Consider the following 13898-nt stretch of genomic DNA (forward strand, 5'->3'; position numbering starts at 1 on the left):
ACCGGCTCGGACCCGACTTTCCAAAGCTGTCCTGACGCGTCCCAGGCAGGAGCACCGCTGCCCAACGGCGCCCGCCGCCATCTTGGGAAGGGACCCGGGACGGGGAGGTGGCCGCGCCATCTTGGGGAGGTCGGCCCGGGGTGCCCTCGGGAACGCCCTTCACGGTTTAACGGCGGCGGCCGGCGCGGCGGGATCGAGACCAGGGTGGGGATCACGATTACGATCAGCATAGGGGAAGAGTCCTGCGCTTGCGACCGGCGAAACGCTGCTTGCCCGGCAGCACTCAGCCGCCTCCCGCCATCACTTCCGGGTGAGCGGCGGTGACTTCCGCTCCCTGACGCCGCCACTTCCTTTCCAGCGGCGACCGCCGGAGCAGACGTGCAGGTGAGTGTGGGGCTGCGGCGCACCCGCCGCCATCCGCCCATCCGCGCCTCCCCGCGGCCTCCCCATCCGACCCCCGCTTCATCGGGCCCGGGACTCCGCGGAGCAGCGGGCCCGGCGCAGGGGAGGCGCGTCCGGCGGAGCGGGACGTTAGGCCGCGGGCGAGCCGGGAGCCGGCGTAGCTGGGTGCCTGGGGGATGGATCGGCGCTCCCGGCTAGGGCTGGAGGGCGGCTGGGCCTGGCGACGTGGAGGAGTCGGGAGGCTGGACCGTGGCTCTGTGCTCGGCCGGGGCTGCGGGCCTGGTGGTGTGAGCCCGACCCTCAGCGGCCGGGGCTGCGGTTTCACGCAGTCGTTAAAGAGCAGCGGGTGCGTAGTTCTGAGGTTAAGATCGGGGTCCTAGCGCTCACGGCTCGGCCTTTGCGTCGGTTGTCGTGTAGATACCGCTGGGCTTTGTGGACCCCAGCTGGGGACAATAGCATCCACCAAAGTTTGGCTGACTGTGCCAGGAAGGGGATGCGCTTTGTGGAGTGACCGTGTTGGGCCTTGGTTGTTCGGTGTGTGGAGAGAGAACCGTCGTGCTGAGAGGCCTGTGGATAAAACTAGGTCGTGCTTGGGTTGATATCCCTAATTAAGCTGTTAGACATTTCTGTTGTGCAAAGCGCCAGTTGTAGCTGGTGTTTGGCAGGAGGGGGCAAGAGGGAACCATCTCCCTGTGCTCCGGTGTTTCTGGTTATAGAGGAAAGGGACTCTTGTGTGCTTGGCTGTGCCTGAGCTGACATGAAGCACAGCTTAGCTTCTGCTGTGAAGTGCAGCTGGAACCCCCACTGAACAGTTGGTGGTGGCCTGTCTGCCCAGATGCAGCAAAGCTGGCAGCATTGGGGTTTTTTAGGAAGTCCAGTTGTACCCCAAAATTACTGTTTGCGTTTTACTGTTGATAACTCATGTTGCTTGGTAAAAGGTTGCAGTAGCAGGGAGGTCGATAAAATCCTGTAAGTGAATGTTGAGAAATTCACCATCACTCATACTTTTATTTCTTTTTGTTCAGAAATGGCACCTCGTAAGGGCAAGGAGAAGAAAGAGGAACAGGTCATCAGCTTGGGACCTCAGGTTGCTGAAGGAGAAAACGTGTTTGGTGTCTGCCACATCTTCGCTTCCTTCAATGATACTTTTGTCCACGTGACTGATCTCTCTGGCAAGTGAGTACTGAAAGCCAGGCACCTCCCTGCAGTACCTGGCTTTTGAAAACAGAAATCACATTTGGCCAGAGGCTCCACCACACTCCTTGAGCTTCTGTTGAGCTGCAATCTGAGGTGGTATGTGTCCCTGAACACAGACCAGATGGCTTGGTGTGTTCCTCTGCGATGAATATTGTGCCCGAGGTACCAGTTGGCAGCTTATTGATCCAGTAACATTTGAAATAACAGGTTCTGTGTGTACCGAGGAGCTGGTTTGTGGGGAGGAAAGAGGAAGGACGTTGTTTTCTGAATATTTTCCTGTGTTGTAGGGAAACCATCTGCCGTGTGACTGGTGGCATGAAGGTGAAGGCTGACCGAGACGAGTCTTCTCCCTACGCGGCAATGCTGGCAGCCCAGGACGTTGCACAGAGGTGCAAGGAACTGGGCATCACTGCCCTGCACATCAAGCTGCGTGCCACCGGTGGCAACAGGTACATTGGGCTGAACCCTGTCATTCCTGGAAGGTCTGCCTGGTCTCAGAACCTGGCCAAGTGGCACCACATCCCTTCTTTGTGCTGCCTTAGTTGGGAAGGTGGATGCACTCTGGGAATTTGACACTAGATTTGACCTGAAGGGTGTCTGTCTCATTGTGTGGTGAGTGGCTGATGTGGTCATCTCTCGCTGAGCACCTGGAACCCATTTGGGATGGACGTCTTCAGTTGGCCAGAGCTGTGCTGTGCTCTGATTTATCTGGTAGTGAGTGGGGAAGTGCTGTCACATTTGGAGATTACCTTGGCATGAGAGTGAAGTGTGTGTCCGGTGGCTGTTGGTGTGGGAATGGTTAGGGTCTGGGGGTGGGAAAAAGGCAAGTTCTTCTATCGGAATGTTTTGAGGTGAGGAAACTGTGATTTTTAACGTTGTCAGTTGTTTGCGAGCTGTGTCCACTTTCTGAATCATTTAAGAGCTTATGGGTTCTCTCCTGCAGGACCAAGACTCCTGGACCTGGTGCCCAGTCAGCCCTGAGAGCTCTGGCCCGATCTGGAATGAAGATCGGCCGCATTGGTGAGTGATGGAGAAAGTGGTTGCTGGATGTGTGTGTCATGATATCAGTGCAGAGCCTTGCTACCTCAAAAAATAGTTTTGAGGGATTGTTTAGTAAAAGGAGCTTTATAGGCATACGTGCCCCTTTTTATGGCTTCACTTGGGACGTTCTTGGTCTGTGTCAGGTGCCGCTGTAGGTGAAATTTAATTTAAACAGATTGGTAAATGGAGGATTCACCAGGAGGTGGCGTGAGCAGACTGCAGAAACCAGGGGTCTGGCTGCACCACAAGCCCCAGCCGCACAGCAAGGCGCTCGTGCTCCTTTTACGTAGTAGTGTTTGTGCTGAAGCTGTTCTGTCACTCAGAAATGTTGTGTCGGCCTTGGTTTGAGCCTATGACTGAGTAATAATGCAGTTCCTCCAACTGTGTGAGGGATAGTCCCAGACTTTGTAGAGGAGTCACGAGAAGCATCAGTGTTGGCACTCTGGAAGTTACACCAGACACCCTCTGTTTCTTTGGAAACGCTGCAGATGCTTGGTTTAAGTGAAGTGGGGATTTTTACTTCTGGAGTGTTAAAAGCCGTGGGCATCCAACCCTTGATGTATTCATGTATATCTTCGCTCCACTGAGCATGTGTTGTGGCTGAGCCTGGCTCCTGTGCTGGCTGACGACAAGGTGCAGCTGGGGGATGTTGGGGTGACAGCTGGGGCAGGGTGGTCATGCCTACTTGCTTTCTTGGGGTACCTCTGGAAGGTAACGGTGTGTTTTGTGTTTTCTTTTCCTCACAGAGGATGTCACCCCCATCCCCTCTGACAGCACTCGCAGAAAGGGTGGTCGCCGTGGACGTCGTCTGTAAACAATGCTGCACCTTTGGTTATTAAAGCTCTTTTAAACCTCTTCTCTGCCATGCGTTTTCTTACTGGGGTACGCTCAGGAGCTGAGTGGCTTCAATTTAATTACATCCGTGAATGGCTTATCCTCTAAAGCCGGGCTTCTGGTTTGGGTTGTTAGTACTGCTGCGGCTGAGGTGCTTTTGGACATACACTGAGAAAGCTGCTAAAAGCACTGGAATTACAGGTCCCTTAGCCGCTCTGTTTATATATTTATATTTCTAGAGGTACTTAAGCAAAATTACTCCTAACTTAGTCTCGCCTGGCTGCCTGCACTCATGTTTGCCGTCCACGAGATGTGCTGCCGCCAATGTTCTCTTCCCAGCTCTCCAGGCTTTGAAATCAGCCCTGTTCCTGTTGCTTCCTTGGCTGCAGCAGGATTTTTAGACCCAGAGAAGATTTTGGGAGCTTACGCTACTTGATTACAGTTTAAGATAGGTGAGGTCTATGTGCTCGTGGTGTCAGGGTCCTGTATGCCTGTGGTTAAAATAGCTGTGGCTTTGAGAGAGATAAAATCAAAATTCCTCCTGTGAAATGGTGACATCAGCCACAGTACACACAGTGCCTGGTTCGTTGTGGGCCTGTCTTGTGTGTCCTGTGCTCTCCCCAGCCCTGCAGTCAGTAGTTTGTTGTAGAGATGGCTACAACTCATCAGGTTGTGCCTCTCTTGCAGTCGACTGATCAGTGGGACTCCTGGCACTGAGCGAGGGAGCTCATCTGGAGCTGGTAAGATGTTTGTCCAGGAATACTTGTGGTCAAGCTTAAAGTGATGGTTATTGGTCAGAATTGGTTGAAAAACAGGATTCTTAGCACAGTTATGTGGCAAATATGAATAGTCTTATACACGAAGTGTGAGCTATAAAATCAAGCTGGAAGGCAGTGTTCTGATGTGCTGGGCTCTTGGACAAGGTCTGCCTGCAGATCCTGAGGCTGGAGAGCCTCAGATTTTGTGTGGGCTCCTTCCCACGCTTTTGCATCTTCAAGCGCTTCATGGGGGATTCCTTCACCCACTCCTGAGCCTCGTTCCCCTCACGGGAAAGACACATTGGCCGACAGTGGAGGTGTTCTACTCTTAACACTCTGTTCTGGTGAAGTTACTTGTCCTGGGCTGGACACAGGGCACGTTGCTCCTGTTGGGTTTGGTGCTTGGTTGTTGAGCCATTTCTTGCGTGGTAAAAGGGGACAAGTTTCACTGTGGAGGAAGGTCCCTGTTTCATGTGAAGCCAATGGTGCTTCTCAGTCTTTATAGCGAAAACTTGGATGCTTGTGGTTTCAAAGTGAGTCATGATCTCTTGGAGGTGTCCCTGCTGTGGAAAAGAAAGCTGGGCTTGTGAGCAAGCAAACTGCTGCTGGGTTTTCTGCAAACTGTTACTTAATACATGACTTCCTTTTTCTGTGGAAAAAAAAATCTCAGCCTGGACAGATGTTCCTAAGCCAGCATTTCCCTTGGCACAGACAGAGTGTTTTATTTGTAATTTTATATAGGTCCATGGAAAACTTTATAGAAATAAACTTGCCTTACTGTCCTAGAAGTACACTATTTGCTGTTCAAATCACTGTTTTCCTGTCCTTGAAGTGTTATTTGAACTCTGTGTGGAGAAGGTGCTGCAAACGTGAAACCAGTAGCTCAGCCAACGTGGAGCTGAACTGAGAAGGGAAGAGGGTAGAGGTGCGTGGGGAGAGGGAAGCAGAGGTGTGGTGTGTCACTAACAGCTTTAGTTTTGTTTTGTTTTCTTAAATACTGTATGCAGTGAAGCCTGTTGCTGTTCTGGTGGATGTTACTCTGTCCCAGGTTACAATGTGGCTGCTTCACAGGGTACATTTGTGGAAAGCTCTATAGGAACATAACATCCGAGGCAGGACCTTTGCAGCGGTACAAACTCAATAGACCTATTTTGTCTCTTTGGGTGCAGTTTGTGATGTTTTCTGCTCAGTTCCATCTCCCTTCTGCTGCCCACCGAGGATGGAAACTGTGGCAGAGCACAACTGCCCTGCGGCGATGTTGTTTTTTTGGAGCAGGTTGTTGAAGCACAAGCTGAGACCTTCGTGTCTAACCCAAGGCAGGAGGAACCCAGACCTCTCCTGCTTGGTGTATCCTCCCCCGCAAGGTTTTCTGGGGCTCGCACAGGTGGCGGGAGCTCTTCCCAGTGCAGGAAGGGGATTTGCTTTGCTGGGCTTTAATCTTCAGATTCAGGAGCTCTGCTGGGAGTGCAAGGCTGCTCTAAGCCCAGCCCCTGCCACTCGCTGCCCTTGCTATGCTGTGCCCTGGGCAGGGTGTGCCTGGGCTCACTACACCGTGGCAAAAATGACTTTTATTTCTTAGCTGACCGAATGTCTTTGAAACAGCGTCCTGCGTCAGTTTGAACCTCCCCCAGGGGAGAAATGGTGAATGAGGAAGAGAAACAGGAGAGCCAGGCGGGAGCTGTGTGGAGCTGGCTGTCCAGCGCTTGTTCTGGGCTGTCTGGAGAGAAAGACTCTCCTGGGTGACCTGGTGGATGGTTTCATGGCTCTTGCCTGTTCCTGCCCCTACTCAGCTGGCTTGTCTTGTGTGATCCGGTGAGGAGCCATGTCACCTGCAAACCCCCCTGCATCTGAGTGATGGCTCCCCGGCTGTGTGTGGGGGGACATATGTGGCTGCCCACCCTGCGTCTCCCCGGCTGGGATGCTCATCCCACCGAGACCATGGGGCTGCTTGGGGCTGCAGCACATCCCCAGCTTACGAAGCCCCTGTAGATGGGTCTGTGTTCACTGCTGAGCCCTGCGGCTGGGCCGTTCCCCTCCGGTTTGCCCGAGGCTGATCCTGTGCTGCCAAGAATGAGAAATGTGGGGTTTTCACCCAACGTCAGGCTGTGCAGGGGCTGCGAGGTGGAGGCTCGTTTGGTAACAAATGGCTTCACGTGAATGCCCATGGTTTTATTTCTACCTCCCAGCCTGAAATAATTGCTCTGCTGGCTTGGGACAAGGCGCTGAGAGAATGAGCAGATCTGAGCTGAGCCCTGAGAATGCTCCTTGCTCCAGATGGCTGCTTTTCCCCCAAAAGGCAGCTGGTTCTCCACCATCCTGTAATGATACCTATCAAATTTTTCATGAGCAGCATAAAATGTGAACAAATATGAAGCCCTGGGGGTGACAGGGTGGTGAGGAGCCTGTGCTGTGCCTGGGTGCCAGCCCCAGGCTATGGAAGAACGAGAGGGGGATGAGGCGGGCTGAAAGCTGCTCTGTGTCTTCCCAGGAAAGTCAGTTTACAGATTTAAAACACTTTATATGCCACATCCCTGTGCAGATAGGTATAGCGGGAGGGGAATAGAAGCACTACATCAGTTAATGGAAATGTCTGTGTGCAGAGCGAGAACTGGTTTGGTGCTGACAGTCCCCAGCTGGGCTGGGAGCTCAGCCTGCCCGTGAGGGGATGTGGGGGTCTCTCCCACCCCCAAGTTTATCTCCTGTGTTTGTGGTTTGCAGAGTTGGGCTCAGCTGCATGAAATCACTGCGGGTTTTCTGGGTGAGTTCCTGTTGAGACTTAGTTCCCCTTAGAGCTGGGGCCGGTCATAGAACGCGCCTGGAGCGTGAGGGCGCGCGGCCCTAGCGAGGCTGTGAGAAAGACCCGTGTTCCCCCAAACCCCCTGTGCTTGCTGTGGGCTGAGAGCGAGGGGAGAGCTGAAACAATTATGGAAGGGTTTTATATGCTCTTTCTCTTCTTCTTTTTTTTTTTTTTTTAATTCCTTTCTCTTTTTTAAACACCTTGGGTGATTTCTAAATGCAACATCACCTAAAAAGTAGCAGATAAATTGTCTTCAAAATAGCCTCCAGGGAGGAATGCAGGTGGGGGCAGGATCTGGGAGTGCAGGGGCCCGAGGTGAGGCTGACAGGCACAATTGGACAGTGGGTCCCCGCACCCCTGGGTGCCCCCGGGACTTCCCCAGCTGGTTCATATGAGCTCGGGGATGGGACCAGGCTCTGAGCACCAAAATCTGCACAGGGGCTGCGATATCCCACCTGGGAAGCCAGAGCATCATCCCACCACCTCCTGCTTCTCCTCCAGAAACAGCATCTGCCAGGAAACCCTGCCATGCTCCTTGGAAATGCTTTAGGATATTCTGTACCCTGGAAGGTTCTGGGACTGACTGGGAGAAAGTATGGAGCTGCCGGAGAAACCCTCTCCACTCTCTGGCCCTTGGGCTGTGTGTGGGGAGGTTTGCCTGGTAACTAGTGACGCCTGAGCAAATTGCTTCTAATTTCATGCTTGGAGTTTCACTTTTGGCTGGGCCCTGCCCACCAACATGCTGGGTCCTGAGGCTGGAGCTGGCCCAGTGCTGGGTGCGGTGTGGCCAGCAAGGCCAAGCCCCACGGCGCAGCGCTGGCGCTGGGGACGTGTTACCCCCGGGCGGCCCCGGATCCTCATATAAAGTCACCTAAAATCAGCATTATGGGGGTGGGTGGCTGCTCTCACCCATGGAGCCCTAGCAGGACTGTGGGGTGGGCTGAGAAGCCAGCTGCCCCACTCCCACTGGTGCTTTGGGGTCACCCACCTTGGGGGACTGCTCATTCCCTCTCAGGTTTTGGGGTTCAGATCCCCAGTGCCACTGCAGGCCGGGCAAGGTGGTGTCACAAGACAGAAAGGGGCTTGAAAACACTCGGTGGTCCTTTAATTGTTACCCACTCAGCCTGAGAGGCGCTGGCCAAGCACCCCCATCTTGGAGAGTCCAAAATGTCCCTTGAGGGAGAGTTTGTGTCAAAATGCAGCTTTTCCCAGGCAGCGAAGGTGAGTGAGGAGGGGTGTACCCTGACGGCATGTCCCCACAGGGGTCCTGCTCAGCCTTTGGTGACGGGAGCCCTCCCCATGGCATCCCACCTTCTGCATCCCACCTTTGCATCTCACCTCCGCATCCCACCTCCTTTCTCATGCCCACCTCCCTCATCTCACCTCCACATCCCACTTCTCACCTCCTGTACCCCATATTCCAGCTCCTGCACCCCACATCCCACCTCCTGCCCTCCCCGCAGGGGTGCCATAGTCCCCAGGCCCATGGAACAGGGTGACACCAGGCTGGGAGTCATGTCCCGCCCGTGGCAGTGGGGTGGGGAACGATGTCCCACGAACCGGCCACAGCGCTCACGGTCGGATTCAGCGTTATGTCTGAATCAGAGACCTGCCGAGCAGAGGTCTGCCTGGCAACGGGTGATGTGGGTGCTGGCAGCCAATGGGACTTTTTTTTTACCCCCCCCGGGGTGGCGGGGCAGGGTGGCGTCCCCGGGGGTATTTCCAGCAGTGGCACTCGGGGTGCTCATTGCTTATCGAGGTGCCGACAGCGGAGCCATGGCGGAGGAGCAGCGGGACCTCATGTCCGACCGTGGCAGCGGTGTGCTCAGTCTTGGGGACGCCCAGAGGTGCTGGGGACATGGGGTGTGCGGCAGGGGGTGTGGGGAGGGCGACGCGGGCACAATGGGGACATGGGTCAGGGGGGACATTGCATGGCCGTGGGTTGGAAGGGGCTACAGTTGGGCTAAGGGGGCACAGAGCAGCTATGGGGCAGAAGGTGTGTGGGGTCACACTGTGGCTATGGGACACTGTGCAGCCAAGGGGGCCGTGGGGTGTCTGTGGGGCAGGCAGGCTGTGAGATGGGTGGGACGATGGGGTGGCTGTGAGGTCAAGGGGGGTCATAGTATATCTGTGGGGCGGATGGGGGCATGCCGTGGCTGTGGGGTGGACAAGTTCATGGGGTAACTATGGCGCAGATGGGGCTACGGCACGTTTGTGGGGCAGAGGCAGGTTCAAGTCATGTCTATGAGGCTGGGGGCTTCAGCGTGACTATGGGGCAGGCAGGGTCACGCAGTGGCTATGGGGTGGGGGGCACAGTGTGGCTATGGGGCAGGAAGGCTGATGACGTGGCTATGAGGCAGGGGGGGCACAGTGTAGACCCAGGACCCATCCGGCTTTGTGGGGCCACCTCCCCCACCGCCATCCCAGCCACCCCCCTGTCCCAACCACTCCCCATCTCCCAACTTGAGGGCATCCCCAAACACTCTAACCAATCAGAAGCCCGGGAGCTCTGACATCATCAGTCACTAGGCAGACAACCCCGCAGCGCGTCCCGCTCCGGACTTCGCCTGCAGCAGCGGCACCACCCATGGGTGCCCCCACCTGCTCGGGCAGCGGAGGCTGGTGGTGGCTCCCTGGGACACCCCTGCACCCCACCAGCACCCCATTCCCCTCGGCGGGGCAGAATCTGGCCCGGGGAGGCCTTGGCAGCATAGTGGGTGGCTGTGGGGCACTTGGCTTTGCCTTCACTTGGCACCTGAGTGCGGTGGCAGCACCGTGACACCCACCTGCCTGGCCTGCCTGCGTGCTGCCCGCAGCCTCGGGGTGCCCCGCACCTTTGCTTTTTGCCCAAATTTTTAAAAATCAAGTGCAATATGGCATCCCATGACATATGTCCTCTGCCCTGTGGGACTCGTAAGGCTTCATCACCCAGAGTGATGCTGTGCCCCCAATTCCCCTGGCAGTGTCCTGCCTGCAGACCCTGTGTGCCCACATGCTCCTCCAGTACCCTCCCATGTCTGCCTCCACTCACCCCAGCAGTGGGTTTCGGTTCCTCCATGTGCGGAGGAATGTCCTTCACGCTGAGATTTCACTTCTGCACACTGCGACAGGGAAATTTCCATTTGTCTGGCTGCAACCCCCCTGGGAGGGGGTGCTTGAGGCAGCGCGGGACAGTGTCATGGGCTGCAGGAGGTGTTTTTGGGGGGGCAGTGACAGCAGAGTATGAGGCCATCTGCAGCTGGTGGCCAGGGCTGAGCTCCCTCTCCATGTCCTGCAGGTCTGCATGGGGCCGCAAAGCTGCCCTCTCCACGCTCTCCATCCTGGTGGCCCTGCTGATCGCTGGCCAGGCTGTCACCGTCTACTTCGTCTACCAGCAGAATGGGCAGATCAGCAAACTGACCAAGACCACCCAGACCCTGCAGCTGGAAGCACTGCAGAGGAAGCTGCCTGCAAGTCAGTAACCCCATGAGCACCAGCATGGCTGGGGGGTGGCCAGGGAGAGGGGATGGGACCCCCCTGGACCACCCAGCCAGGCCCCCTCACACTGCTCCTTCCTTGACAGGTGCCAAGCCGGCCAACAAGATGAAGATGGCCATGGTGAACACACCCCTGGCCATGAGGGTCCTGCCTCTCGCCCCCTCTGCAGAGATCATGGTAAGAGATGCCCACCGCCACTTGGCACTGGCCGCTGCCCCCAGGGCTCGCTGCCAGCCCTTGCGCTCACACTGCCTCTTTGCCTTTTCTCTTGAGGACATGTCACCCCCCAGCAACAGAACCGAGGACCAAGTGAAGCACCTGCTGCTGGTAAGGTCCCCAGCTCCCCCACCAACTGCATAGCTGCCTCCTGTGCTGTAGGAGGGACCCTCTGCTTCTGGTTTCAAGCTGTCTCTTGGCTGGGTCTGGGGTCTCTTGGGGTGCTCTGAGCTGGTGGGAGCTCCTGGCCTCCTGCAATGTCCATCTGGCTGAAATAAGCAGAGCTTCACTGCCCCCACACTTCATTTTTCTTTGCCCTGTCTCACTGTGGTGGTCGTTCTGCAGCAAGGAGACCCCAGGAAGATATTCCCAGATCTGAAGGCCAACCTGATGAACAACATGAAGACCCTGAAGAATACCATGACTGATGTGGAATGGAAGGTCAGTGCTCACTGCCAACCTACCCTGTCCCTTCCAGGAGCACCCCTGCTTTAGGGAGGGAGTGGGGTGTCCCCACCTGGAAAAGCAAAGTCCTGCTTGAGTCATGCTTGGGTTACTCCCACCCCAAGGGAGGTGGTGCTGCTCACTACCTTCCCTGGTCCAGGCTGGAGCTCGGAGCATGGTTCCCCCATGGTGTACCCCCTGTCCACATTAACATGCTGGTTCCCCTCACTGCAGGCCTTTGAATCCTGGATGCACAAGTGGCTGCTGTTTGAAATGGCCAAGAACCCCAAGCCAGAGGATCCTAAGATGATCCCAGCAGAGAAAGGTATCAGGGATGGGGGCTGCTGAGCTGGGGAGGGCCGGGACTGACCCTTTTGGGACAACCACCCCCCAGGAGGTGCCAACATGCCCATTCCAGAGGCAACCGGCCCCTCTGTCCCCTGGCCAGTCATGGACCTCCTGGTTCCTTGAGGAGCCTCCAGTTGGTGGCCTTTAGGACATCAGAGAGCCCCTGGCCATGGGGCATTCAAGATGAGCAAATGCCTGAAAAGCCAGAGCACCACACCAAATCCTCAGTCCCTGGGTAGCCTAGGAGCTTTGGAGAGGTCACCGGGGTGGGGCTTGTTCGCCTCTTGCATTAAATTTAACTGCTTCTGGATAAAAAGCTCCCACTGAGGCCGCTGGGCAGCAGAAGGGCCCGGGGGGGGCTCACCATGTCTCCCCTTTGTTTTTATTGCCCTAGTGCAAACTAAATGCCAGGCGGAGGCCAATTTTGGGGGTGTCCATCCGGGTCGCTTCCGACCCCAGTGCGATGAGAGCGGCGACTACCTGCCAAAGCAGTGCAATGCCAGCACGGGCTACTGCTGGTGCTCCTACAAAAATGGCACCAGGATTGAGGGCACTGCCACTCGGGAAAAACTGGACTGCCCCGGTAGGTCACCAGGGAGGGGAAGGAAAGGAATTAGCAGCGTTTGTGGATGCTGTGACCCATTTTGCATGTGTTCAGGAAGGAGAGGATGTCTAAGCTGTGGAGCATCCCTCAACCATGTGCCAGCATGTAAGGGATGGAGGGGACCCTAAAAACCCCAGGCACAGCCCTCCTGGGGTAGCTGCAGTGATGGCAGTCAAAGTTTTCCATGAGCCCCCCAGTCCCCAAACAGGGGGGGTTCAGGGGGTGGGTGCAGGCTCTCCTCCACTGCCTTCAGAGGGATGGTGGTGATGGGGGGTCCAGTACCTGTATTCTGTCCCCTCTCCTACAGATACCACCACGACCACTGTCGCTACCACCACTGTGGAGCCAGGGATGGCCTCTGGGGTGGACATGTAGAAGCTGGGTCTGGAGAAAGGTGAGAGGCCAAGTGGGCCTGGGGGTGTCAGGGAAAGGAGGTGGGACTGGGGGAGGCACAGGTCCAGCCCCAAGAGCCAGACCAGCACTGCTGGGGGGTGGAGGGTGGTGATGGAGACATGGCGAAAGCAGCCTGGGCTTTGGGGGGGGGGGTTGGAGCCACCTTTCTGACCCCCTCCTCTCTTTCCCCAAAACAGGCAAGTAGAAGAGGATGCCAGCAGATGCCTGTCCCCTCTTCAGCATCCCAGCTCCCACGTTTGTTTTTTTCTCTACTTCATTTCTGCTCTTACATTGCTTTCCTGAGACGATTAACAGCGGGCACCCCTGGGTGTTCCTGCCCCTTCAGGCATTGGTTGCGACCCCTCCCCTGCTGCAGGGCTGAGCTGCCACCGGGATCAGTGCTAGAGATGGAGTGTTCCCTTGGAGTCGGGGTAAAGCAGGTTGGAAAATGATTCCAGCAACGTCAGAGCCATAAATCCTGGTGCCTTTTGCTCAGTGGCAGAGCTCACCCCTGCTGAAGAATGAGCCACTAATGCTTTCTTACACTGAACAAACATTAAAAGCAGCAAAACAACCTCCACCAGCTTCTTAACTAACCCCTGTAGGCTGAGGCCCTGTTAAGATTCCTACACTAAAGGGTGTTTCTGTGGAGTGCTCAGCTTTGTAGAGATGCTCGCCTTCAGCTTTTGCTTTCAGGCTGGAGAACAGCGCAGCAGTGGGTAACAGCGGGGTGGAGGAGCCCACCCTGGAGGCAGAGGGGCTTCCAATTATCTGCTAGTTCCTTTATAAATGACTTCACAAGCTAATTATTTCAAATAAACTTTTGAATAAGAAAGTCTTATAAAAACTCCACCAGGGCAGTGCTTGCAAATGAGTTGAAGCTAAGTTAAAAATAAATGAATCTTAAGAAAAAAAAGGGGAAAAAAAATCTCTGCAAAGAAACTTAGACACCTATGCCCTCACCCAGGCTCATACATACGTACATCACGCTCTTGGCCCATTACTTGTTCAGTCTCTCCTGTGCCCCAGGAGGCTGGTGTCACCTTTAAGTGACAGTGCGGGGGGAGAACTGTCCCCAGCCCTGGAGCCATCCCCCTCCTGCACCCAGAGGGAGCCAGAGAGCTCTGCCCTCAGCAGCAGAGCCCGGGAGGGGGCATCCACTCCCTTTATCCTCACCTGCTAAACCCCGGGTCTGGGAGCAATGTGAGGAAACAAGCCCAGCACAAGGCACAGGGCAGCAGCTGCCAGCAAGGCAGGAGGGTGGGTCTGCACAGGGTGATGCACAAGCCTCTCAGCACTATAGTAATGGAAAAAAATGTACAAATCACCGCTGGAAGAACATGCAGTTCAGAGCTGAGGAGCAACAGCGTCTGCTCTTCTTCAGGGA

The 13898-nt window shown here is 55.7% G+C and overlaps 2 protein-coding genes across 3 annotated transcripts; both read left to right on the forward strand.

The window, feature by feature from the left end:
* Positions 1-230: 230 nt before the first annotated feature.
* RPS14 (ribosomal protein S14) lies at positions 231-3495 on the forward strand. Its single transcript, XM_065849104.1, has 5 exons — positions 231-384; positions 1428-1578; positions 1887-2048; positions 2543-2619; positions 3387-3495. Exons 2-5 carry the CDS (start codon positions 1430-1432, stop codon positions 3452-3454), a joined length of 456 nt encoding a protein of 151 aa, XP_065705176.1. The 5' UTR covers positions 231-384; positions 1428-1429; the 3' UTR covers positions 3455-3495.
* A 5225-nt stretch (positions 3496-8720) lies between these two features.
* CD74 (CD74 molecule) lies at positions 8721-13363 on the forward strand. Of its 2 annotated transcripts, XM_065848902.2 has the most exons (9): positions 8721-8876; positions 10307-10482; positions 10592-10683; positions 10780-10833; positions 11068-11163; positions 11401-11491; positions 11909-12097; positions 12426-12512; positions 12709-13363. In XM_065848902.2, exons 1-8 carry the CDS (start codon positions 8806-8808, stop codon positions 12491-12493), a joined length of 837 nt encoding a protein of 278 aa, XP_065704974.1. In that variant the 5' UTR covers positions 8721-8805; the 3' UTR covers positions 12494-12512; positions 12709-13363. The 2 variants fall into 2 exon arrangements, with proteins under 2 accessions (XP_065704974.1, XP_065704975.1); XM_065848903.2 differs by lacking the exon at positions 11909-12097.
* The last annotated feature ends 535 nt before the right edge of the window (positions 13364-13898 follow it).

This window comes from Patagioenas fasciata, chromosome 14 (genome assembly GCF_037038585.1).
Source record: "Patagioenas fasciata isolate bPatFas1 chromosome 14, bPatFas1.hap1, whole genome shotgun sequence".
Taxonomy (NCBI): domain Eukaryota; kingdom Metazoa; phylum Chordata; class Aves; order Columbiformes; family Columbidae; genus Patagioenas; species Patagioenas fasciata.